The sequence below is a fragment of the Lepidochelys kempii genome, chromosome 5, assembly GCF_965140265.1.
Source record: "Lepidochelys kempii isolate rLepKem1 chromosome 5, rLepKem1.hap2, whole genome shotgun sequence".
Lineage (NCBI taxonomy): Eukaryota > Metazoa > Chordata > Testudines > Cheloniidae > Lepidochelys > Lepidochelys kempii.
Window position 1 is genome coordinate 46,265,506 of NC_133260.1, and position 27,532 is coordinate 46,293,037.

Sequence of the window (27,532 nt, forward strand, 5' to 3'; positions counted from 1 at the left end):
CTGCGTGGTAAAAATTAATTTTATTTATCCAGATTAAAACTACTTGTATATCTAACAAATATTTTAAACTAACCTTCTATGTGTTCCTGGGGCCAGAGTTCAATCTCAGTTACATCATAAGAATGTAAGAATGGCCCTACTGGGTCAGACCAAAGGTCCATCTAGCCCTGTATCCTGTCTTTTGACAGTGGCCAGTGCCAGGTGCCTCAGAGGGAATGAACAGAACAGGTAATCATCGAGTGATCCATCCCTTGTCGCTCATTCCCAGCTTCTGGCAAACAGAGGCTAGGGACACCATTCCTGCCCATCCTGGCTAACAGCAATTGATGGACCTATCCTCCATACATTTATCTAGTTCTTTTTTGAACCCTGTTATGGTCTTGGCCTTCACAACTTCCTCTGGCAAGTGGTTCTACAAGTTGACTGTATGTTGTGTGAAGAAATACTTCCTTTTATTTGTTTTAAACCTGCTGCCTATTAATTTCATTTGTTGACCCCTAGCTCTTCTGTTATGAAAAATATAAACAACACTTCCTTATCTACTTTCTCTACACCAGTCATGATTTTATAGACCTCAGTCATATCTCCCTTTAGCTCTCTCTTTTCCAAGCTCAGTCTCTGTTTAGCTGTTGAAATCCCCTTGTGCAAATAAATTTAGGGCCAGATCTTCAAACATGAATGTAAAAAGTCATATGCACATTTGCACGCCTCTGCGTAAGTGCACAGAAACCCCAGTGAATGTTCGTCAAGGTTTGCATGCACATACCTAAGGGTATTGGGTATTTGCAAAACTAAGAGCTTGGCTACACAGCGTGTTAAGTTTCAGAGTAGCAGCCGTGTTAGTCTGTATTCGCAAAAAGAAAAGGAGTACTTGTGGCACCTTAGAGACTAACAAATTTATTTGAGCATAAGCTTTCGTGAGCTACAGCTCACTTCATCAGATGCATTCAGTGGAAAATACAGTGGAGAGATTTATATACATAGAGAACATGAAACAATGGGTGTTACCATACACACTGTAACCAGAGTGACCACTTAAGGTGAGCTATTACCAGCAGGAGAGCTGAATGCTTCCGATGAAGTGAGCTGTAGCTCACGAAAGCTTATGCTCAAATAAATTCGTTAGTCTCTAAGGTGCCACAAGTACTCCTTTTCTTACAGCATGTTAAAGTGCATTAGAGAAATCTGATTTGTAGAGCTAACATGCTGCATTCTAAAGGTATGTCTGGTCAGCCTACAGTAGTGAGCTTCCCACCCAAAGCTGGCACAGTTGGGGTATTGGGGCTCGCACTTGCATGCTAAAACTAGCTGTGTAATCAGTAGTTTGAAGTTGTGGCTCAGGCTTGAGTTCAGGCCTGAAGCCCACTTTCATCCCAAGGCTTCAGATCCCAGGCTGCAGCCTGAGCTGCAACTTCAAAGCATTTTATACTGTGTTTAGAATGAGTTTTATTTCATAGGAGAGGGAGTGTATAACGTGTTGTCACTTCAGAATTGGGGAAGACTCCCAGATTCCATGAAATCTCTCATAAGATGCATAAAGTCCCAAGCTCTCAAATGTGGCTTTTAAGTTGGACTCTGAGAAGTGTCAAGGTACAAAAATGGCACCATCTCACTAAGCAGAGCTGTTGTCTGGGTATGCTCAGTCATAACTGCTTACGTGAGTGGGGGGGCGGAAAAAGAGGTTACACTGCTTTTTTACTCAAGTTAACATTGTAAAGCTGAAATAGCTATGCGTGTGTGCTGGATACTATTCCTTCTTGCATATTCAAACAAATGTTTGAAGGCAGTGATTTTGCAGAGCTATAAATGAGGGCACTGTTCAGCTTGCAGAACCTTTATTATGGATGTCCGTGCATGAGAAGGAAAGAATCTAGCTCAGTTCTCAGATTTTGGCTGTATTTGTAGGCCTGGAAATTAGCAAAGTATTTTTTCACTTGTAAGCTGATCAAAATCTTATGTTCAAATCCGTGTGGACATAATAAATGTGAACCCCAGGCTGAACCTTGTAGGGAAGGAGAATAGTGAAAATTTCTGTGAAACACCTTTTCCTATTGTCAAAACGAAAACGTTTTGTTCATTTCTACCCATGTATTTTTTTATAGTAACTTACAGGGATTTGAGAAGTCTCCATTTTAATTTTAATATGTTTATTTGAGAGTTAGGGATTTTAAAAATAAATCAAGCACTTTTCGTTCAAGATTCCTATTTCTTTAAAGACCAGTTAATATAATCAAAACAGATGTCACCTGACACTATTGATGTGGATATGGAAACAGTGTGACATATATGCCACAGTATGGATAAATGTGGAGGCCACAACTTTATTTAAAAGATTATTTGACGAGGAAACCACTCCCCAAACTACCTAACAGGGCTGGGCTAGTGCTGATTTCAACTGCGCATGAGTGGCCTTGGTTTCTACAAACCTGAGGGTGGGTCCAAGGGCAGTGCCTCCTCTCCACTGTCAGGCCTGCCCATGAACCCTGGCTGGAAGCCAGAGTCCCAAAATATTCCCCTCCTCCACACAGGAAGTAGGAGGGATGAGATGAAGGGAGGCCATACACCGCATGAGACATGGAGGTCACGCCCTCACTGTGCAATGTTGTGCTCAGGGACCCTGCCCAAGCGGCTTATTGAGTTCCTGGGACCTAATCTCTCACACTCTCACACACACTCACACTCTCTCACACTCTCACACACACGATAGGGAATGGGGTGGTGATGGTAAGTAGATGAGAAAGAAACAGCTATCTCCTCTTTACCCACACGCTGCAGAGCATCAGGAGAAGAACCAATGGGAGCACATGTAGCTCAGCCCCCTATCCTTCCCCCCACCTCTCGCCCCCAACCAGGAGAACTGGTCCCATCCCTATTGCTTCCATACCCATCAAAGACTTATCTGGTTAGCAAGGTGAGCACAAGCAGCATTCCATTGCAGGTAAGTTTGTTCATATGTTCTACTGCACTACCACTTCACATATTTATTCTGGAAAACATTTTAGGTAGTTTGAAAAAATGTTTTTAGGAATAAACTTTGAACATGCCTTGATTAATAATAGAGCTGATTGAATTTTTTCATTTTAAAGACTGACAAAAAAAGTTGCAGTTTTTGAAAACTGGAATATTTTAGTGAAAATTTTTGAAAAAATCATTTCTTTTGAAAAAAATCTAGAAAATATCACTTTCTGATGAGCTCTATTACTAAATACTTTATAAGAATAAAAAAACCTTTGATGTATTTAGGTTTCTTAAGATTTTCCATTATAAAAGATTCTTTGAGAAGCTCTCACACCTCTGTTGTGTGCAGCAGACCTTTGATATTAGGCAGTGGGAACAATCTTGAGCTACAGAAGTTCCTTTTCTTTATCTCATGAAATTTGGTTTAGCTTTTGCTGAAATTAACTGCTAAAAATGCCATTTCCTATCTCTGAATTGCATGTCTCAGGAAAATCTTGGCAGTATGCCAAAATAATAACTAAACTTATGAATATTCTAATGTTGGGTTCATGCTGCCACAACAGTGCATGCACTATACTGAGACTACCTGAGAGCTTCCAGAGACCTATGGAGTGGGAAGGAAGAAGATAGACAGATAGGCACCACATGGACAGGAGTGTCTTCCAGTTGATAGGTGATAATGGTTAATAAAGAGGCAGAAAGCTGAGGTGGTTATTGGGATCTCACCTACTTTTCTATATATTATACAATATCCTTTTCTGAATGTTTGTTTGTGTTTTACAAAACAATAACTCTTTTAAAGCTGGAAACAAAGCCATTAAACCCCTAAGCAAAACTTTGTGATTCAGAGGCCACAACTGGATCGCTCTCTGGACTACTGTTTTGGATACCCTAATTTGGAATCCTTATGGATGTGTTTTTAAGCTTTGATTACAAGCAACAATGTAGGCAGTTGGAAGAGAGAGAGGAAAAATACTGGCTACTGAGTGGTGGGCTTCCATTGAACAATTACAGACTTCTGCATATTGTGTTGGTGCATGACCACTGTTAAAATAATAGCAAATTATCATCTTGTATATCATCTAATATGCCAATATTTTTCCCCATCACAAAATACACCTTTCCCTATTAACCTGAAATCTGTTCTCAGTAGCTTTGGTTGTATTTGTTCACTGAGAATGTGGGTTTTCACAGAAATAATGACTTTCTGTAACTCTTCTTTCCAAAAGTTAAGGAGTTGGTCACTTCTTTGTGCCATCCCTTCCAATATCAGAATTTCCATTGAGTGCTTTCCAGTATCCAGCTGTGCAGTGTGCAGTGTATGGAAAAATTGCGCCACACAACATATATTGCCTTATCTCTGTTGCTGGCTTATATCATCATTTTTGTGACTATATGACCAAACGTCTGTAACAGATATATAGCACTAGTCATATCTGTGCCTTCACGCTTAGAAAATTGACTATAGGTACGTCTGTGCTTAAGGCAGCGTGTAGAGTACAGACACTGCTAGCAGGATATAAATATCTGTGTAGATGGTGAGGCACTGCTTATTAGAGTAGAATTCCCTACATGCCTGAGCCCTAGGGGGTATGTACTTTACATGGGCGCTCTATGTGCCCAAGCAGTGCCTCTCACATCTACACTACTATTTTTAGTGTCCTGCTGCCAGAGCCCTTCACCACTGCAGCAAAAGACTCTGGCCGGGGGGAGGAAGTGGGGAAAGGTTCTGGTAGCCAAAGCTATGTGCTGCTGTGTGTAGCTATTACAGCAGTGGATGGGTGAGGTTGTGTGGCCTGCAGTATGTCAGACTAGACACTGGTCCCTCCTGGTCTTGTAGTCTGAGTGTGCTACACATACCCTACATGCTGCTGCACGTGTAGACAAGGTCTTTGAGTCCATGAAGTAGATGCCAACATTGTTATGAAATGGTAAATAAGAATTAGTTGTATGTTGTCGCTTGCACCACAGCTGACTGGTGACAATGGAATTTACATCAGAATAACTCAACTTCAAAGAAAAATTTGACTTTTTTTTCTTTCCCCCAAAAAACCTTACTACAGCTTATGCTGGCTAACACTATAAAATGAAAACTATTCTTGATGCTACAAGATAAATAATGGATACATGAGATAAAAATTACTTCCTTGAGGGGGTTTTCTTGCTGGCTAGGGTAATCACTTATAGTTTCATAATTCATGGAAAATACTGTCATTCATAAATAAATGAGTACACCATATTTTTTAAAGGCTGGAGTAAAATTTATTCTCTTCCCCCTCTCCAAAAATCAGTGATACCATTTTAAGTGCAGGATAGTACATAACAAGGTGCGAAATATTTAGGTATTTTAATTGCTTCAGTGTTAGTCGCTTAAATTTCAGCCTGTGTCTCAATGTTTACATTCTCATGTCTCTGTACTTATAAAGGCTTGTGGTTAGCTCACAGCAGCAGCACCTGCAGTTATTCCTTACAGTTCATATAATTTGGGAGAACTTTCCCTCTTGAGTGTAGATATTTTCATTAATGCATCAAAACTAATTAATACTCTTCTGTGTAAACAGATGTAGATATAGAGCATTTGTATTGTGCATCTGCATGTATATTCTGGGAGTATGTCTTCACCACAGTTAACCCAGGCTCTTACTAACTCCCTTCCATCCATATACGCAAACGTCTTGTCCCTGTTTAGTGGCACTTTAAACCCAAACTAGCTGGCAAGGCTCGGGTATGGGTTAGAGCCCAGGTTCTGCTTTCAATCAAGATGGTAATCTGCCCACTTTGCGGTGAGGATGTAAACTAAATCACTCGAGTGCTGGTAGTCCACTAGTGTCTTCCCACAATAACTCCCGTGTGTCCAAGGCTCCAGAAGACCAGACAAGTTCTTCCACAATTTACTGGGAAAGAATCATAGTGGTTCAGCTCACTGCAGCACAAAGAACCATGGGATATGCTCCTGGAAGTCCTAGTAATACACATGAGAAAGTGCAGCACCAGTGAGGATGCTAACTCAAGTATGTCTGTGCAGAATGGCTGCTCATGGTTAGGCAAGGCTGGCCTGGGTGCCAGTCACCCAACCTTAACTCTTCAGCAAAGACACCTGTAGTGACTTTGTGTATAAGCATTAGCGCTTAAGCTTAGAGAATACAATCCTTTGTATAATGAAACAGTACTTGCCTTGAAGAAAATGTCTTATGAAACTGTGTGTCAGATAAGCAGCTTTCCTTATAATGCAGACTAAAATAGTAATCTCTGCTGTATTGTATGAAGAACATTCATGGTTATATCACAAAAGATATCGTTGTATTACAACTGTAAATTATGTCCCATTGTTAAATATACAGGTGCAGAAGGCTTTGTTTAAAATAATGTATTTTAAACTGTTGCAAATTATTCTTCACTAGAACAGATTTTATTCTGCATTTCAGTTCTATTTCAAGAAAAGTTTACCTGAAAAATATATTATAACACATACTTTTATGTGTGTGTGTATATTTTTGTATGTTTACACACATAGCTATACCAAATATTTTATATGCAGTGTGTAATGTATATTAGTGTCAATAGTACCTCTGTCTTGAACCCATTTCCTCCTAACTCAGCTTCTCATTATGCAGCAATTCTGCAAGCCTCTGCCACATGGAGAGTCTTTAGATTAATTTTACTGTTCAGACACCAAAATAAAATATAATTGTTTGCATTGATTCTAGACACTGTAAAAATCTAAGATGAAACTTGAAGGTTTAGCTTATGTATCATGTGGATTTGATCCTACCATTGATTGCACACTCATAATTTCCATTTACTTTCCTGGGAGTTCTGAGGAAACAGGGCACTCAGGATTGGGCCGTCATGATTATTTGTGTATATCACGTAAATAGGCTGTATAAACAAGGCAAATTGTGCTTATCCTACAAAGATCACATACAAAGTTTTAAAACATCTGTTCTTTGCTGGTCACCATTGTGCACTTTAGCTGATCTGTGCAGAGGTGTTTGGTTTATTTTGTTAGTTTGTTTACAGAAGTCCCCAGATGTATAATCTGATCAATGTGGTCTGACACTTTTTCCCACATAAAGTCCCATTGAAGCCAATGGGATCAGATTTGGATTGTGGGGCCTCCCATTTGGATCAGATCGTAGATTGTGGTGCCAAAGATTGTACTTAACTGTGGTTTGTTTTTAAATGTTTGATTATTTATTAGGGCCTGTGTATGTGTGTGTGTGCGTGCGTAATGGGAGTTATTGTGGGAAGACACTAGTGGGCTACCAGCACTTGAGTGATTTAGTTTACATCCTCACTGCAAAGTGGGGAGATTACCCCCCCACACACACACACACGTGCGCATGCTAATAAATGAATTGATTTATCATGTTCATTGTGAATTTTAAAAATTTTCAACTGTAAAACATTGCAGAAAAGAGATCAGATCTGCATATTATAGAAAAGATAGCTAAGGTTTGACAGGAATATTTCCTAAAGTAAAGAGAGGTACAAGAAATAACAGGTTTAACTTTCACTTCCACAACAAATTTACATAAATCTATGTGGGCTAAAGTCTTCGATTTTACAGTACCTCTATAAATCTCATATTTGTCTTGTGTGAACGTAATATGCAGTTTTATCTCTTTCTATGAAATGATCCCATATTGTATCAAAAGCATAGATTTCTGAAGTTATGAAAGTGCTATTTAAAGAGGGCCACCTTGTGTTCTGTAAATGGCCGCAGACTGGAACGACCCTCATGATGGGTGAAGAATTTTTTAAACTTAAAAAAAAATAATCTTATTGGCGTTCATGCACTGAGGTTTCTTAATTGTCCAGTCCTTACGGTTTCTATATGAGTTTGATCCAGTGTACAAAGAGGCATAAGATTCATTGGTTTTCTTCCTCTATAATTCAAATTGAAAATATTTCATGTAAATATTGTGCTGTATGAAGCCAGAAATTAACATTGACTGTGTTACATTTCCAAGTTCACTCCAGGTCTAAAGAACTTTACATTATGTTGAGCCTATTTTTGAGTTTGTTTTTCATTTGTTGTTTCATGGTGTGGACTTGAATCAATACCTTGTTTAGCACAACCACCATTAGAAAAATGGTTGCTTTTTATGTAAATATTTTGCATCTGCATCTAGGTATATTTTCTACTGTGAAAATTAGCATGTAAGATGGCCCCAAATCACTTTTGCTGCATGTAATATTTTTAATATTTTCACAATTCACTCTTTAAAAATGTAACTTCGAAAAAGCTTGTTTTATTCTATTTAGTTAAACTACAGTGAGTAGAGAATTCACTTTCTTACCCTGCTGTTTTGTATTTCATTTTGCAATAGGGACACTCTGAGGTATTCAGATACATAATCAAATATTGTAGAAATAAAATGGAGATTTGAGGATGATGCACAGATAAATAGGAGTCTCTACATTGGGATTTTAAAATCAGCTGCCATTGGCGTCCTTATACAAACCTAATACAGTCACTCAACTGTTAAAAACCTGATCCACTATTTAAAAAAATATATACAAAAACAAATTGTCTATCTTTCTGCCTGATCTCTTTTCAAGTGCTAACACAGTGGAAACAGTGGGTGATCTGTCAATGCATTTGGTTTGTCAATGATGGTTTTGTATAAATATTGGGAGGCTAAAAAATAGAATTCACACAGTAAAATATGATTTCATCTGCCTTTTCTTTGCAGCTCCATGGCTCATGCTGTGGTGTGAAATTCTCATTTTACACACTTTGCAGGCGGAGCACATGAATTATGTATTGAGCAAGAGAAATCTCCTGCTTCAAGTCCTATATGCATTTATCCAGGTTCTATCTCTATTACCAAAATGAATTGCAAATGGAGAAATGTTTGATAGACTATAGCTTAACTACTTTGTTTAGCATTCAGCTTTTTTTCATAGTAGGTTCTTTAAGTAGGAAGCTGTTTTGATTTTACTGTGGATTTATTTTTTTAAAGAAAAAAATGAAAAATGTCACAGAAATGCCAAACATCAGAACCTTTTTAGAGCCTTGATTTGGAAGGCAAGGCTTTTTTGTATTCAGTAGAAGTAGCTGCTGGTAATGTTTGTTTCCGTCCCTGGCTATTTATTATTCCCAAAAAGCCAATGAATTTCTTTCCTTCTAAAATTCAAAGAAAAAAATCAAGTTGTAATAAGAGAGACCAATTTAACTGGCTTTGTCCTTATGTTTGCATGTGACCTGATGTATATTTAATAGTGTTACAGGATCTTGATTATGAATTAGAAAATAAGACTTGCCTCATGTTTTAACTTTATCTTGATTTAGTTGCTTTGAGGCTACAGTTCCCAGAAGGCCCTGCTATCCTGTTGCTGTTTGAAGGAAAACTACAACTATTGTGCTCAGCACAGCATTTTAATAAGTCACCTAATAACATGACATTTTTCTTGCCACATATTACACAATTGAAATAATGATCCTGTAGTTGTGGTTATTCTCCAAACATATTTTGGGAAAGTTAAAGGAAAACCTGTTCAGGCCTTGAGTTACTTGAGCCCAATAAGGGATGTTATTCAGACATTTAAGATGAACTGTAAAACAGATGAAAATTGACTTCAGTGCAGAAAATACATTTTAATTGTCTTTTAAAGAGTCATTTTTCAACCTCTGTGAGGTGTTCTTATCAGTTGCTGGTTCAGAAAAGCTATTCCAAAATGTAACACCATGAATACTGGAAGTCATCACTGAAATCATGCAGTTAATTTTATATTTGTGGTGTCACAAAATGGTATATCTTTGAAATCTTCAATAAACGAGAGGAGTACTACGAGGATGTAATGTGGTGAAAAAATTGGGTCAAAGTTCAGTGTAAATGAAAAATGGTCAAATCTAAACCTTGAATCTGAACGTATTCTAATTACAGGTGGGCTATCTGAGTTCTTAGAATCAAGACAGCTTGGCCTATAGTTTTGATTCCAGTTCTGTCCAGAACCGGAATGGGTGTATTCCTTGGTTAAGATGTTGCTAAATTCTTTTGTGTTACTGGTCTTTTAAGAGGAGGGTGGTGTCTTCCGTCTGTGTCCGCTTTCTCTTCTCATTTTTATCATCTCTCCCCTGGGCCCCAAAATGAAAAGAAAGTAGTAGAAAAGAAAAATGGGCTGGCCAAATACACCCTCCTTTCCTCATTATGTATCCTCAACCCAGATAAGAGTATAGGGTTGAGCGAGCAGCTGCTGCTCCTCGGATGGCTGTCCTTTCTTCTGTGCTTATCTTTCCGATCAGTTATTAGTATTATTATTGCTGTGTTGCCAACTGTCAAGACTTTTATCATGAGTCTCAAGATATTTGATGTTTTTTCTTAAAGTTCCAGCTACTGGAGGCAAGTGATTACAAGAGATTTTGGATTTTTTGGACTTGACTCACGATTTTTCAACAGATGGAATTGGCACTGCTGTTGTTGACAGACTCAGGACTCCCACCCTTTTCCCACAGTAGCCCCTTGTGAGAGAGGGACGCTTTTTTGGTATTGAATTTAATTGGCTGCATGAGAGTTTGATTAGGAGTAGGACTGCAGAAACCCAAGACAGGAGATAAAAATCTTGGACAGTCCTATCTAGAATGGGACAAGTAATAAGGATGAAACCGTAACCAGGATAAGCCCTTGAACCTTAATCCTACCATAAACCAGAGTCATATGCCACTTCTTTACTCCATCTATAGTTAAAACTTATTTGTGTACTGAATACCTTCCCTTCTCCATATCCACAGCCTGTTTTTGGTCAGGAGGAGGAGAGTGGGGACATGCAGATCTTAACTCAGTTTATATTATGTCCTTTGAATGTCTTTTTTTAATTGGCTTCTCTTTTTTGTATTTTTACTTTTAACTTTATATTTGCCATCTACAGAGTCCCTGACAGACCTTCAAATCCCACAAGTTTAACAGATTTTAAGGCCACAGGGAACTGTTACAAGATCTTGTCTGACCTCCTGTATACCACAGGCCATTAATTTTCTGCCAGCCACTCCTGTATAGAGCCCAATAACTTGTTTAACTAAAACATATCTTCCAAAAAGGAATCCAATCTTGATCTGAAGACATGAGATTGAGAATCTTCCCTGTCCCTTTGTAGTTAGTTCCAATGGTTTATCATTCTCACTGTTAACAATGTATGCCTTATTTTAATTTGAATTTGTCTGGCTGTGACATCCAGCAGTTGGTTCTTGTTGTGCCTTTCTTCACTAGATTAAAGAACTCGTGTATTCTCCCTATGAAAGTACTCATACACCATAATCAAGTCACCGCTTCATCCTCTTTTGAGCTCTAAGTATCTCAGTGTGTAAGGCATTTTGGCCATCTCTTGAATCATTTGTGTAGTTCTTTTTTGCACCCACTCCAAATTTTCCAATCTTTTTTAAAATGTGGATGCTGTACATGGTATTCCAGTATCGGTCGCCTCCCTACTCTGACTCCCCTGGTTATACATCCACAGATCACATTAGCCCTTTATGCCATAGCATCACACTGGGAACTCACATTGTATTGTTTGTTCATTATGACCACTATATCCCTTTTTAGAGTCACTGCTGTTGAGGATAGAGTCCCCCATTCTGAAGGTATGGCCTGCATTCTGTCGTCTTAGATGTGACTGAATTAAAACAAATTTTGTTTGAATGGACCCTACTTATAGAGCAATCTGGATTGCTTGATATGACTGCCCTGTCATTATTTACCACATTGACAATATGTGCATCATCCACAAATTTTAAGATTAAGATTGTAATTCTTTGTGGCAGGGACCAACTTTTTGTTGTTTGCACAGTGCCTATATTGGAGCAGTGGTCCCTGACTGGGTCTTACAGGAGCTACTGCAGTACAAATAATAATAATATTGCATTCATTTGGATGAATTTGTGGGGTCAGAGAAAGCAACACCACTGCTTAAGATTGGTTTACCTTCTAAAGGGGTGGTTTCACCAGATTTTCCACTTTCATCCTCTGTAGAAAATCCTGAAAGTTTCAGTGTCTCCCTAGAAGTTTTACTTGAATAGTAAAACAAGCTTATTGGGGCCTCAGAAATGTTCATTTTAACTAACAGGTTTTTTGTGGAATACAATTCAGTTAATCCCTGGTCGGAAATCCTTCTCACAAGGTGAACTCTCAGAATGCTGAGCTGAGCAAAATGGGTATTTTTTTTCTTTTAAAGTGAAGAAAATATTTTCTGCTATTATAAAAGTGTTGAAGAATCTCTTTACTGGCATGGCAGAAATGAAATATTCATATATTTTGACAGAGAAAAGAAATGGTAATGCCAGAGAAAAAAGCGCCTACTAAACAAGATGTGTCCCTACTAGACTTGGATGATTGTAAGTAATTTGGTTATATAACATTATTTATTTCTTTAAGAATGGGATCAAAGAATCTTTCTTGTCACAAGATAAATTCCTAATAATTTCCATAAATTTAAATGGCTGAAGTAACGATCCTGTTCATTTATCATACCAATTAACTGGCACACGTATAGATGTTAGTGAAATCACACACTTGCTGTTTTAAATGTGTAATTTGAAATTTGTGCTTGTCAAGTTTAGAGTTCTGTCAGAAAGTATCTTTTTTAATGTGCTACTATTTGAAACATTCATTTGTTTTGAGCTGTTTTGTGTGTCATGACTTCATTTACCACTTGAGTGGAATTATTGCCTTAGGTATACCTTAGACATTTCTTAGGATGTATTGATTTAGTCAGTCTGGCAGCTAATTCAACTACTATAGAGAAGACATTAAGAATTAAAATTCCAGCTAACAATGCAGTATTGCAAAAAGATGGAAAGATCTGGAACTGTTTTCTAGTCTAAACCTTGTAGTGTGGATTCTTTAGGTTTGTATGTCTTATTTTCAGACTCATTCTGAAAGTGAAGTGCATACAGAAGTCATATTTGAGTTAATGAGAGACATGAATGTGGAATTTTTAAAAGATTTAGATCTATTATCTTTAATTTTCCAAGCACCATGACAGTATATGGCACTATGTAGGTAGTACAGAAGTAATGAGTATGAAATACACAGGAAGAGTATGAGAGTAGCAATGGGGAAGAAGGAACAAAAGATTATTGTATCAATTTAGAAAAGGAAGTTGTATTGAACATATGACGTAATAAAATCAGTAAAGTTGATTTATTACATTTTCTTAGTTTCTGTTGGGCTCCCACAGTCATTCTTCAAAGCATTAAGTTCAGACTTTTTGACAGATATGAATTTCACATTGGGAGTTTACCATTATCTTCTGAGATATACCAGGTTAATATAGTCCTAGATTTTAAAAGTGTTTGAGCATAACTCAGTTAAATCAAGATGCCAGCTTACCATACATGCTATTAATTGAAGTATTTAATTGCCTTAATGTTTTTAATTTAAAACCATTATTAGATCCATTTTTTTCAACTGTTCTTTTCCTGCAGTCAATCCTGTGTCAACTCCTGTAGCATTTCCCACTCCAGCTATTCTCTCTCCAAGTTTAGTTGCTGACTTAGAGGGTTTAAGCCTGTCAAGGTCATCAGTCATTGATGTAAGTAATCTTTATTTTCCCCCCAAAACCCCCAACTGAACAAAAACAAACCCACTCAATTTAGTTGTTTCATGTGTTTCTGGGGAAGTCATTGATGAAAGTACCGTAACAGGTACTTTTTAAAGGATGTTGCAATTTCTCAATCTAGAATCTGTAGACAAATTGAACAACTTTTTTTGATCTATTTGATATATTCATGGGAATTGGAAAGCTGGGGAAAGGAAGGTATGAATAATGAACGTTTAGAATGGCTGCATTCACTTGGTATTGTACAACTATTTTAGGTATGGGCTCTTGCTCAGTCCTTCCCTCCAACTTGACTGTCTTTCCAGCCCCAATGAAACATACATACTCACAAATCCGAACCAAACGCACAAATCCAAAGAAAATGTTTCTAAAAATTAGAAACTAGAAATAATTGCTTGATGCTGGGTCCAGGAAAAAAGGAAAAACAAATTGTCAAGATACTAAAACATTTACACAGCTAGCAGCGAATAAAAACATGTGGCCTTACTACTTCTCAGCCTGATGCTTTACCAGTATTTCCTCCACCAACTCTTCTTATCATGAAAAGAAGCAAAACTAAAATTTGACTACTTTCAGGTATAGACAGTTTGGGATGGCTACAAAAAGTACCGACACAGAAAACGTTAAAAGTGGAAAGTGTATAAATTTACTATAAAATGATGTGCCAGTGCCCATTATCCATATCCAAGACCTTATATAATTACAATTCCATACAAGTGACAATTTACATTGTGAAAGGTAACAGGGCAGCAGCATCTTGTGCTGATGCAGCCAAAGCTGGCATGACGTAATACGTCACTTCACCTCCCTGGGTTTGGGTCTTTTATATACTGAGAGTTGTAGCTATCAGTATAGCTACGTCAGAACAAGTGCTGGTGTAGATGTACTGCACCATTGTAAACTGTGACTTACCCATGGTAAGGGTTTGTATTGTGCAGCTACATTGGTGTAAGGCCATGGAATTGTATCTTCTGCTGGTGATAAGAAAGTGTATTGACCTTCTTTGTCCAGTTTTTCTGAAACACAGAAGAAAGCCTCTAGAATTCAGTGACTCTTTCCCTTAACACCAGAGCTGTTATGTTTGTCCTGTTGTTTTCACTTAGGACTTGTCTACACAGGGAAATTGACTGACCTAGCTTTCCAGAATAACTGTTCTGCAGCCAAAGCTCTGGAATAACTCCTCCATGTGGACACTCTCATCCAAATTAAAAGTGACTTTATTCCAGAATAGAGTATCCACATAGGGAAGTTATTCTGGAATAGCTAAATTATACCAAACAAGATATTCTGGAATAGTCATTCCGGAATAGTTATGCTGATCAATTTTCCCTATGTAGAGAAGGCCCCCAAGTATTTTTAAACATTAAACCGTTCATAGAATCATAGAATATCAGGGTTGGAAGGGACCCCAGAAGGTCATCTAGTCTAACCCCCTGCTCGAAGCAGGACCAATTCCCAGTTAAATCATCCCAGCCAGGGCTTTGTCAAGCCTGACCTTAAAAACCTCTAAGGAAGGAGATTCTACCAGTAAGCTACCAGTAGGAGATTCTACCAGTAAGTTCAGTAAGCTACAGGTGTCTGTAATGAGCAGTAACTGTGTGTGTGTTTTCCAAATAAGTAGAATAAATAACAGAATATATTTCACATAATTGCCTTCATATCTTTTTCTGTTTTGTTACTGTGCATGTTAGTTTTGGAATGCCCTTTTATACTATTAGTGTCAAGTGTTTCTATTTCTTTTTTCTGCTGCTTCATTAAGGTCCAATCCAGTTCCCTTTGGACTCAATAAAAGTTGGATCAGGCCCTTGATATTTGTTTCTTGCAACATGTACTGGATTAATTCAGGTTTATTAATTCCAGTGTGTTGAGGAAGCATCCTTGGTTAGTTGGCTGATTTTTTCACTTCCGTATTTTATCTTCTCTTCTTCCTTCACACTTCTTTGTCAGCATATTCCAATGGAAGATGGCAAAGCTATAGAAATTAAGTCTCCCAATATCCTTGTGAGGTGGAGGTGGAATTCCCATTTTACAGTTAGGTGTAGCTGAGATTCGAAGGCAGTTGTAACTTGCCCAAGAATCCAGAAAAAGTCTTATAGGAAACCATGAAATAGAAATCAGAACTCTTGATAACCAGCCCTGTATTTTAGCTGCAGTACCATTGTTTCTCTTCTAGTAAATACTGCTGTATTACATCTTTTTAGTTGACCTACCAAAAATATTTAGGTCCTATGTAAGTTAAAACCAATCTTCCATTCCCCTTCCTTCAGTTTCATTATTTGAAATTTACCTTTAAGAAATTTCCCTTTTTGTTACTTTTCACTATTTAATCTTAAAAATACATTTATTTTGAGAAAAAATATATTTAATAAATACTTGCAAAGTTCCATATATTGATACTGGGGACAATTTATCTCTTTGCAAGATAAATAACCTCTCCCCTCTCCCGCCCCCGCAACCCTCAAAAGTCTCATGCAAGACAGAAACACACAGTAACTGGCAGTCAACTAACTCATGATTCATAAATGAAAGAATGTTTTAGATACTATTCCAGTGAACAGACTGGTAAAATTACAGACTTGACAAAAAATGTTAAGCTATGGACTTCAGCTATGGATGTGGGCCCTGTCTACACTGGAGAATTTTGATGTTGCAGCTCTTCTTAACATGCCTGGAATATTGCACGCACACAATCACTGCCCATAGTGGCCAGATATTCACAGCACTGCTCGGATTTCAGTTGCTCTGAGTAAGGGTAAGCACAATGTAGTCTACACCATGTCACTCTACAGTGTTGCCATACCAGGTTTCAGCAAGCCCTGCTTAGCAGCTGCTACTGTGCAGTTATTCCTTCTGCTGCATATCCACATTGCTCCTGCTCACCCTTCAAAGTTTTGTCATCACAGAGCACTGACTGGCTCCAGTCTTCCTGGCTCTAGGCAGGCCCAAAAACAGCCCTGAACCCTCTCTTTTCTCCACTATGCCCTTTCTGATCAGGGCAGGACAGAGGTGGTAATCAGCTGCATCTAGCTTTGACTAATCCCCATCCACCATACCCATTCCCCCTTTCACACCTATAGCACATGAGGAAATGGAGAGAATACAAGCATACTTCTTCCCCCCCTTCCCCGCAAATAAATGTGCTTACTTCACTGGCCATTGGCACAATAATTCATTTGCTGCATCAGAGTCACCCGCATAGAAGTATCATCAGTGAAGATGCACAGCAGGGCTACCCACTATATCCTCCGTTATCCCAAGTAAAATCACTTACCTTGCCATGATGCAGCACCCATTCATTACAACCTACCCTTGAGGAGTAGTACATATCCTAGGAGCCTTACTGCCTTATTAAGGAATGGTGGGGGCTAACTGGGACAGATAGAGAGACCGGAAGGGGTGTCTTACATCTAGAGGCTGGTTCACACCACTCTCCTCTCTTGTTCCTTGAGGAAACACGAGAGAGGGAAACTGTGCAGCTAGGAAACACAGCAATAAAATAACAGAGAAAATAAAATTAAAACTAAAAATACTGAGCAAATTAAGGAAAGTAACAATACTGAGCTTGAGCATTTCACACACAAAGATTGTGTGGTTCATCTCTGTTATAGTTATGTGCAAGTGTGAGGGTGTAACAGAACATAACCCCCAACCTTCATGGCACATGTGTGACCTTCATATGGGATAGAATAATTCAACGCAGGGAGTGATATGTATGATCACAATCCATTCTGTGCACAAAAAACAAGATGGCTAGTGTGAATGCACTGCACTGAAAGTTGCAATAGTGCAACCATGTAGTAAAACAGCAATCCTAGAAAACTCAGGTAAGCCAGTCCTTAGAATGTTAAACATTTGAAGAATGGAATAAAAAAGGAATGAAGGAGTTTGTACATTTTGCTAATACATACTATGATCTGAAGTATCAGGAATCCTGTGGTAGCAGTTTAGAGTGACTTCTAAAGAATTTCTTATTTTGTATGCTTTTATCAAGTACAAGTAAAGTTGAATCTAGGAGCAACATTTTTATGAAACTACCCTAATTTTTGTTCCTACCAACCCTGTCTACAATGGGAGCTGGAGATATTCAGCCCTTGCATGGCTGGAGTTGTCATAAATTAAATACTAAGCTGAGTTACTACTTTCATCGAGTGGCTCTACATATTCCCACTTACAGGTAATGCAGTGCGTGGTACAGCCCAGCAGTAGAACCTTCTCCAAGCAGTGTCCGTTAGAGCACGTGTGAACCTTCTCCTGTCAGCAGCTCCAAACATTGTGAGGGCGAGGCTATCTAATAAGGGGCTGTGCCCACTACTGTCTCATTTCCTTCCAACCGCTGTGCCAGACAGAAGTGAACTGCCCCAGTCCATCAGATCCAGGGTTTTTCTCCTGTTAGTGCCTTAGTTTCTTGTTGTTGGTTTTTATTGTGTCTGTTAGTGTAATTAAGGTAGTTTTTAGAAAAGGAGTACTTGTGGCACCTTAGAGACTAACCAGTTTATTTGAGCATAAGCTTTCGTGAGCTACAGCTCACTACATCGGATGCATACTGATAGAAGATCTTTTTATACACACAAAGCATGAAAAAATGGGTGTTTACCACTACAAAAGGTTTTCTCTCCCCCCACCCCACTCTCCTGCTGGTAATAGCTTATCTAAAGTGATCACTCTCCTTACAATGTGTATGATAATCAAGGTGGGCCATTTCCAGCACAAATCCAGGGTTTAACAAGAACGGGGGGGGGAGGGAGGGGAAGGAGGAGATAAGTTAACCTGCATAATGACTTAGCCACTCCCAGTCTCTATTCAAGCCTAAGTTAATTGTATCAAATTTGAAAATGAATTCCAATTCAACAGTTTCTTGCTGGAGTCTGGATTTGAAATTTTTTTTGTTGTCATATCACAACTTTCAGGTCTGTAATCGCGTGACCAGAGAGATTGAAGTGTTCTCCGACTGGTTTATGAATGTTATAATTCTTGACATCTGATTTGTGTCCATTTATTCTTTTACGTAGAGACTGTCCAGTTTGACGAATGTACATGGCAGAGGGGCATTGCTGGCACATGATGGCATATATCACATTGGTGGATGTGCAGGTGAACGAGCCTCTGATAGTGTGGCTGATGTTATTAGGCCCTGTGATGGTGTCCCCTGAATAGATATGTGGGCACAGTTGGCAACGGGCTTTGTTGCAAGGATAGGTTCCTGGGTTAGTGGTTCTGTTGTGTGGTATGTGGTTGCTGGTGAGTATTTGCTTCAGGTTGGGGGGCTGTCTGTAGGCAAGGACTGGTCTGTCTCCCAAGATTTGTGAGAGTGTAGGGTCATCCTTCAGGATAGGTTGTAGATTCTTGATAATGCGTTGGAGGGGTTTTAGTTGGGGGCTGAAGGTGACGGCTAGTGGCGTTCTGTTATTTTCTTTGTTAGGCCTGTCCTGTAGCAGGTGACTTCTGGGAACTCTTCTGGCTCTATCAATCTGTTTCTTCACTTCTGCAGGTGGGTATTGTAGTTGTAAGAATGCTTGATAGAGATCTTGTAGGTGTTTTAGTTTAGTGGTAGCTTGGTTCCATGTGATAGCAGAACTGAAGAAGAAGAAGAAGTCAGGTTTTAAAAGATGTACTTCATGCACAGCTGTCTTCCTGGTGTCAGAAGACCATGTTAGATGTCATAAGTCAGTGGTTCTCTTCCGGGGGTACCTCAATTCACCTACATATTTACCTAGTTTTACAACAGGCTACATAAAAAGCACTAGCGAATTCAATACAAACTAAAATTTCATACAAACAAAATGAGAGAGTCTCCCAGAATGACAAGTCTCACAAGTGAAAAACAGACTCAAGTATCACACTGAAAAATAAGTACAATGTTTATATTCCAATTGATTTATTTTATGATTATATGGTAAAAATGAGAAAGGAAGCCATTTTTCAGTAATAGTGTGCAGACACTTTTGTATTTTTATGTCTGATTTTGTAAGCAAGTCGTAAGTGAGGTAAAACTTGGAATCTGCAAGACAAATCAGACTCCTGAAAGGGGTACAGTAGTCTGGAAAGGTTGAGAATCACTGCCGTAAGTGACTCAGAGAAGGCTGGTTTTCTTCTGGCTGTTCTATTTGCTTATGCTCAGAGCACATAAGGAGAGACAGAATAGAATGCAGGTGGTCCTGCTTAAAGAGGCCCTTGCAGCTAAATCTTTGGGTTCCGGAACATCATCCGATCCAAAAGCTGAGGCCTGTTTCAGTTCTGTGATCAGTCTCAGCTGAGGAGTGTGGAGCTTAATCTCTTTCCAGATCCAGTGCTTTTTAAATTGCATTAACAGCACCATTGTCTGTTCCTGTTTCTGTGCTATCCTCTGATCTGAAAAGGACTATTACTATGGTAACTGATGTTCACCGTTCAGCTTCTGAGCTGATCCAAGCAAGAGACCTATGGGGAAAGCAAAAGAGAGGCTTTGTCAGGTTGTAGATCTACATCTCTTTGACTTAAAAGATGGGTAGAGAAGAGGATCCTGAGAGTCTTTTTCTGGTTCCATCTTTGTCGTCGTCCTCCTAAGACAGCTCCAGGTTCAGCAAGCAGATTCTCACCTTTGATGTCAATTCATCCTCTGGTGCCATTGTTATCTGACTGAGATCCATAGCGGGTCCTCGCTTAAAGGAGGACAGAGGAAGAGTTAAAAGGCTTGAACCATCCAGTTTTGTACCACTGAAATCTGGTTTCCTCAATCTCTTGGTCAGTTTGTACCTTCTTCTATGGGTATATTCTCAGATCCCAGGTATTGGAGAGACTGGCCCTCCTGGACTCCAGGGTCTTATTGGGCTCGGCCTCAGAAGGTTTTGAGTTATCCACCTCATGGATGGAGAAGCGAGGTCCTGACTTAAAAAACTTTGGTGGTGGTGGAATCTTCAGATTCAGTTTCACTGAATCCACCTGCTGCTCAGACGGTGTGCCCAATGACAAGTCTGAGAGAGCTCCCCTTTTTGAGCTGGATCACATGGATACAGTCTTTGATTCAGATTTGGCAGCTGATGAACAAATGGATGTTGCCTCTGCTTAGTCGTCTCCTGAGAATGCTCTACAGTCCCATGACTTAGTGGATTGTCTGGCATTCAGTTTGATCCTGAACAGCCAGGAAGTCAACATTTGGTCCCATCTCAAAGAATCAAGTTAGATGGCATTTCTGCCAACTGAGTTCCAGACGATTTGCCACCTTTGTTTGGAATTACAGTCTCAAACCTCAACTACAGTCTGAATGTGCCTGAGGTTGCTGGGTCATATGGCTGCCTGCATACAGGTAGTTCAATTTGCCAGGTTACAGCTACATCCTCTTCAGATGTGGCTGAATTCAGTCTATTGTCCGAATTACTATCCCTTGGGCAGTCTGGTCTAAATTCCTCCACTGAGCCTGGATTCCTTACGACGGTAGACAATTCAGGGCAATGTGTGCCCTGGCATTCCCTGCACTTGGTCTTTGCCAACCAGGACTATTGTCATAGATGCCTCCTTAATGGGTTGGGGAGCCCACGTGTGGTTGCTGAAAGTTCAAGAACTGTGGTCAGAACAGGAAGCGTCTGTGGCATCTGCAGTGCCTGTCGGACGTTTCAGGATCACAGCAGGACTCAGCAGGTCTCCGTTTGAGCCTCTCAACTTTTTCCTTCTCCTTTTTGTGTCAGAAAACTGCTTTCTTTGTGATAACATCTGCAAGGTGTTTGTGAGAGTTTCAGGCTTGGATGGCAGACTCTCCCTTACATGAGGTTTTCTGAAGACAAAGTGACCCTGCGGCAGCAACCTAAGTTTTTGCCTAAAGTGGTCTATCAGTTTCACTCGTATCTACATGTGTTCCCACCCCACCCAACACCTGTTCAACCCAAGAGGAGTAGCATCTTCACATGATGGATGTGAGGCAGTGTCTAGATTTCTACCTGGATATGGCTAAAATACCCTTTCCAGCCTCACCTCATCTGATTGTGTCATGCTGACGTAATGGAGGGTCAAGCAATCTCTTTCCAGATGATCTCCAGATGGATAACCTCCTGTATCATGACAGCATATAAAGTAGCTCAGACTACATTCCCCCCTCGGTTCCCCTGGTGTGAGCTCATTCTACAAGAGCCTAGGTCATGCTGATTGCATTTCTAAGAGATGCCACTTGGTCCTCTGCACATACATTTATGAACCACTATGCCATTATCCTGCTTCATGCTGAGATGCAAATTGTGGGAAAGCAATCCTGCAATCTTTTTTTAAATAGACTTGGAGCCCCACCTCCTGCAAATACTGCTTGAGAGTAACCTACATGGAATACAAGGCTGCATCTACTTGAAGAAGAAATCACAGTTACTTACTGTAACTATTGTTCTTTCAGTGTGATGCAGACATGTATTCCACAGTCAACCCACTGTCCATCCTGTTGCATTGGAATCTCTGCTCCTGATGTTCATTGTGAAGGGACTGAGGGGGATCAGGGTGGTATCGCCCTTATATGGCCAGAGGAGGGGCTAAGGCCATGAGATGTGAGCACCTCTCCTACATGTACTGCTAGGCAAAGTTCTCTGGCTCTGATGCATGGGGCACATGCACACTTCCATGGATTATACGGTGTCCGTTAATTTTTCTTTTTGCACGTGACCTGTCCGTGACTTTTACTAAAAATATCCGTAACAAAATCTTAGCCTTAGTCATACGTAACAAAATCTTAGCCTTAGTTCAGACTATTTCCAGACGGGTTAATCAATGTATCATTGAATGTTACAAGTTAGTCACAGTCGCCAGGCCTGCTGTTTCAGGCTCATTCTGCTAGAGCAGTGGCAGTGTCTTTCATTTGCCTTTAAACATGTTCCTGTTGGGGAAATCTGTGAGGCTGCTTCTTGCAAGTCAGTCCATACCTTTACCAAACATTGTACGTTGGATTTGGTTTCGAGAGCTGATGCTACATTTAGTAGTGCAATGCTTGTCATTATTTAATTAGGACTCTGTTGCCTTCCTCCTGAGTTTTCAGCACTGCTTGCCAAATACCCATAAATCAGAATATTCAGAGCAACTCAAAGAAGAAATTAAGATTACTTGTTACAGGAGTTCTTCTAAATGACTCTGCATATTCACATTTCCTGCCCACCTTCCCCTATTTCTCAAAGACCTAATTTGGTTTCTCTGGGTTAGCAGTTAAAGGAACGGAGGTGGTAGAGGGCACAGCTCCCCCCCCCCCCCTTATATAGTCTCATTTTCAGAACATTTGGAGACACTGAGGGGAAAGGGAAGAGGGGGTGCATATGCACTCTAACATGTACTGCTTAGCGAAGGTTCTATCATTGGGGGGCTGCATCAGGCGGCGCATTACCCACCATGAGTGTGAATATGCAGAGTTATCTCAAACTCCGGTTACAAGTAAGTAACCTTCGTTTTTTCATTATCTTTGTCTCCTGTTCTTCTTTTACACTGAACACTAATTTCTTTAACTAAAAGGGAAAGTTTGGATGAAGACATTGGTGAAAGACTTACACACTTAGAAGTACATTTGCACCCTTGGTCCAGTGTGAAAACTGAATAATTAAAATAGAAACAATGCATTTGGGAATAGTATTTTTATACTCCATGCAAGAAATATTGTTCTGTACATATATATTGCATTAACTATGTTACAGGGATTGGCCAAAACCTTTTATTTGAGCCCTTTTGAACTCAGTAAATGGAGTCTAAAAACAAGCCAATGAGATCAGCTGGATTTGAACACCCCACCATTTGCAAAGTCAGTTTAAAATTCTAGATCCAAACTTTGTGGATTGGACCCATATGTAGGTAAAACAAAAATGTGACCACAGCCAGAGATAAAATCTGGCCTCCTTGGACCATCTCTACTGCATTATGAATAATCTGCAAGCTCCTATTCGTTTCACTGATGCGTTTTGCAGTGAAACTCTCATTGTAACGGTTCCAAAAACCGTGTGAACTCAGTACAGTGGAAGTTTTATGAAGTATGATGTTTAAAACAAGATTATCAGTGACCATTTTATAGCAGCTACTTTGACACTTCAATTAATTTGTATTAATCTGCTGCTCTTATAAATTTAGTACAACGTTGCTACACCTACTTCTTTTTTTCAAACTTTGTCTCTTCATATTTGTATAGCTGTGAGCTAAAATCCCTGAGATCAAATAAAAAAAATCCTTAGAATTAGGTTAAATAGCAGCATGGCATGTATATAGTGTTAACTCACCTGTTGTTTGGAAACCCCTTCCAATAGTTAGGCATAACAGGAAAATCAAGGCTAGAATCTGTCTTTACTCCTAACAGTAAAACTCCCATTGATTTTAATGTAGGGTCAATGTCTAAAACACTGTATCTTGTGATTTTCATTGTTCTTTTTAAAGTTAACATAAAAATGTAAAAGGGTTGTTGCATCTATAGCTATTGCAATGGGAAAGGTTATAAAACAGTTTTCATTCTGTTTTTTTCACATGCTCTTCACTTTTCTGAAAAATTCACTGTTGGGCACCCTTTTACAGGTTTGGATTCAAGATAATTTTGTCATGATAAATTTTTTGAGACAATCCTGCAATCATCTATTTGTTATGCCTTGAACACCAGTAGTTGTGAAATTGTAATTACAAAAAATTCTCTCATGCGGTCTGCACTGCTGGCTCCAAGTCACAGTGAAAAATATTAAGTTTGCTTCACTTTGTAGATCAGCTCATCACTGGCCTGGTGTAATAGGGAGAGCAGCAACAGTGAATCAGAGGCATCAAAAGATAGGGGGATGATCAGATGGAAGAGGTAAATAGTGGAGGGTAATCAAAGGATGAAGGACTGCACAGTTCTGTTCTGATCAACTCTTCCTGAAACATGGACAGAGCGGGGAGCCAAGCTCTTCTTCTCGATTCCTAATTCTGTCATCGCCTACTTGTCAGTAACTGCAGGGGAAGAGTACTAGCAGTAAGTAGCTCTCGCATATCAGATTAGTTTTGAGTGAGGGAAGGGCAGAAGGTCAACTAAGTCAGAGCATGAAAAAATTCAAATCTGTCTCTAGCTCTATGCAATCTACCTCAAACTTCTCTCTGCAGCTCTGTGATGCAGTGTGGAGGGACTACAGTGTGTTAGAGTAATGCATTTCTTGCACATCATTCCAGTAGGTCATCTTAACTTGTGCAAAGAGGTAGTCTGCAGTTGACAGTTTTGCACAAATGGAAGTCAAATAACAATAAATAAGATACTTTGAAGAGATTTATAGAGATTGCTTATAGGGCCCAATTCTGTCTTCCAATCTGTGTATTCATTCCCTCATTGACTTTTCTGAGAGTTGTTTTGTGATTTAGGAGGCAATGAAAATGAAATGCTGTATGTAAATCTATTGTTTTCAAATAAATTGGAGAATATTGTAGAATCCAGTGTACAGTTGGTTAAATAATTGTGGTTATCCAAACTACCAGCCACTTTCAGAAAAGTAAGTAAAATAAAACAACTCTCCAGGCATTGTGTTGGATGAATGTTCCTTTTTAACATAGTATTTTGAATTTAATGTGTGAGAATTAGTTTTAAAATCACAAGTATAATTGTAAAACTTCAGAGAACTTTTTTCCTTCAGTCAGAGAGAGGATGAATTTAACTGTAGGGTACATGCCAAACTAACTCTAAGAAATTAATTTATTACCAGGGAATAGAGAGCAGCGTGTAAAAATAGATAAGTACAGTATATGACCCTAATAGCAAAGAAATGTTGCAGCCACTTACCTTTGAATATGTCAGACAGACTATTGTTCAAATCATTCAGCGCTGTAATTGGATACAGCATTTATAAAACCTATCAATAAAGTCTGTTTCCCTAAATTCATAGCTGCTAACATTATTGAAAGTATAAATACAATATATTTGTTACAGTAATGCTAAGGATCTCTTTAAGCCTACAAAAACAAGGTTGCCTTGAATAGAAGCTGCTATAGTTAACACCCTCCTTTGTCTGTTCTGCAACTCCTTTGTTTCAACTGATTTTGTGTGTGTGTGTGTGTATGTATGTGTGTATGTGTGTGTGTATATATAAATAAAAATCTTTATAGCTTGGTACAGGGAAGGTGGGAAGTCAGAGAGGCATGGGTACCACTATCTCATTGTTAGAGATAAAAACTCCTGGATTCTATAGCTGACTCTACCACCGACATTCTGTGACACTTGGGTGTATCACTTGGCAGTTTTGCACATCATCTTACCCTAAAATGGGTATATTTCCTGACCTGATGGGGGCGTTAGTTTATATTACTAATCATTTATATAGTAGTGTAAATGCTTTACAGAATGCAGAAGAGTTGTTTTTTTTTCAGTGAGTTTACAGTCTGATATGGACACATAAGAAACTGTTTAGTTATGATATGGTATGGAGAAATCAATACTGAGGAGATCAGCATAGGAAAGACTCTTTTGGAGAAGTGGTGAGTAGGTACTTGGCAGACACGAAGTGGGTGACTGTTCAATGCACAACCAATTAATGAGAGAAGGAAATGAAGGGAACAGTAAGGAAAGATGACTGAGAGCAACATGGAAAGTGAAAGTGGTAAGGAGGACAAGATGTGAACAAGAGCATAAATGGGGCAAGATAGTATACAAAGTGAGACATGGTGAAGTAGTGAGCAGAGAAGGTGCTTTAGCAACTGTGGCAAAGAGTGGAGAGGTGTGCAGTGGGGAGTCAGAAAAGAAGGTAGCTTTGGTAAGTCAGTGTTTGAGGTAACCAAAGCAAGAGAAATGTTTCAGCAGCGGAACATTTGAAGAAAGGGTGCATTTTGATGCTGTCTGGGGATGACAGGACAGGTTGGCAAAAGACGGTATGAGGGAAAAGGTAACTGTCAAAGAAGACAGTTCATGAGCCTAGAAGTTGAGGAGATGAGAGGACAGGTTGGCAAAAGACGGTATGAGGGAAAAGGTAACTGTCAAAGAAGACAGTTCATGAGCCTAGAAGTTGAGGAGGATAGTGGTGAGAAAAGGGTCGATATGACTGTGAAACTATGAGAAGAAAAGATTGATTTTTTTTTTTGAGATGGTGGAGGAACATTTAAGAGCAAATGTGTGAAAGACAGTTGAAGATGGAAGACTGCAGAGAAGTTGAGGAACAAGAAGAGATTTGGAAACTTTTTAGCATAAGAGGTAGCTGAAGATAATGTGTGTGAATGTGGTTACCCAGAGGAAGAAAAGGAGGGGACAGGAGACAGAACATGGAAGAATGCCAGTAGTATGGGGGAAGAGATGATGGAGATGATGGAGTGGGGAGCAAACAGAAGAAGCAACAGAGAAAAGTGGCCAACAGAGAGCAGAAGAGGGGGGACAGATAATCTGTGTAAGAAGGGTGATAAGGAAAATGCTCTCCTTTAGATTTCTCAGTGTATGGTTTTTAGATTGTAAACTTTTCAAAGCAAAGTCTGTCCGTGTTTTTGTACAGTGCTTGCCATGTTGTCTACACTAAATAAAAAAGGAGTAGCAATCAAGAAGAAGATGGAAATATCACCTTGGTTTCGTTAGGAGGAGAATTTTGTTGTAAATGGTGAATACAATTTTAGTTAATTGAAATGGAGAAAATTCAGATAGGCGAAGATGAAGAAGAAGTTGGAGAAAAGATCTTAAGCAGCAGATGTAAGTGGCACTGTAGGATTTTGGAGGTAAAAGGGAGGAAGAAGATCGTAAATGGAAATGCAGCACATCCCTCGGCCCACGCCACTTCCTGCAGCCCCCATTGGCCTGGAACGGCAAACTGCAGCCTGTGGGAGCTGCGATTGGCCAAACCTGCAGACGCTGCAGGTAAGCAAACCGTCCTGGACCACCAGCGGATTTCCCTGACGGGCCGCGTGCCAACGGTTGCTGATCCCTGTTCTATAATGTGTTCTAGGTAAACTATAAGTGCTTTTGTCACCCATTGTGCTTGCTCTTAATGTTTAACACAATTTTTGTTGTTTGATTTCCATTGGGATTCTAAAGTTGTTAGTATTGAAGTGAACATAGAAAAAAAATTATATTTGATGCAATAACTACGCACCCTGAAGCTGATTATTG

The 27,532-nt window shown here is 39.3% G+C and overlaps 1 protein-coding gene across 7 annotated transcripts in view; it reads left to right on the forward strand.

Annotated features, from left to right (window-relative positions):
- The window catches only part of AP3B1 (adaptor related protein complex 3 subunit beta 1), a 346,462-nt gene that overhangs the window by 234,374 nt on the left and 84,556 nt on the right, over positions 1–27,532 (forward strand). For 5 of the 7 annotated variants that reach the window (XM_073344164.1, XM_073344165.1, XM_073344161.1 and 2 more), the window contains 2 exons: positions 12,220–12,292; positions 13,385–13,491. The exons of 1 other annotated variant lie outside the window; for it this stretch is intronic. In XM_073344164.1, the coding sequence (XP_073200265.1) occupies positions 12,220–12,292; positions 13,385–13,491 (180 nt within the window). Of the gene's footprint in view, positions 1–12,219; positions 12,293–13,384; positions 13,492–18,527; positions 18,610–27,532 lie in introns of all 7 variants that reach the window. One more of the 7 variants, XM_073344167.1, reaches the window with a different exon arrangement.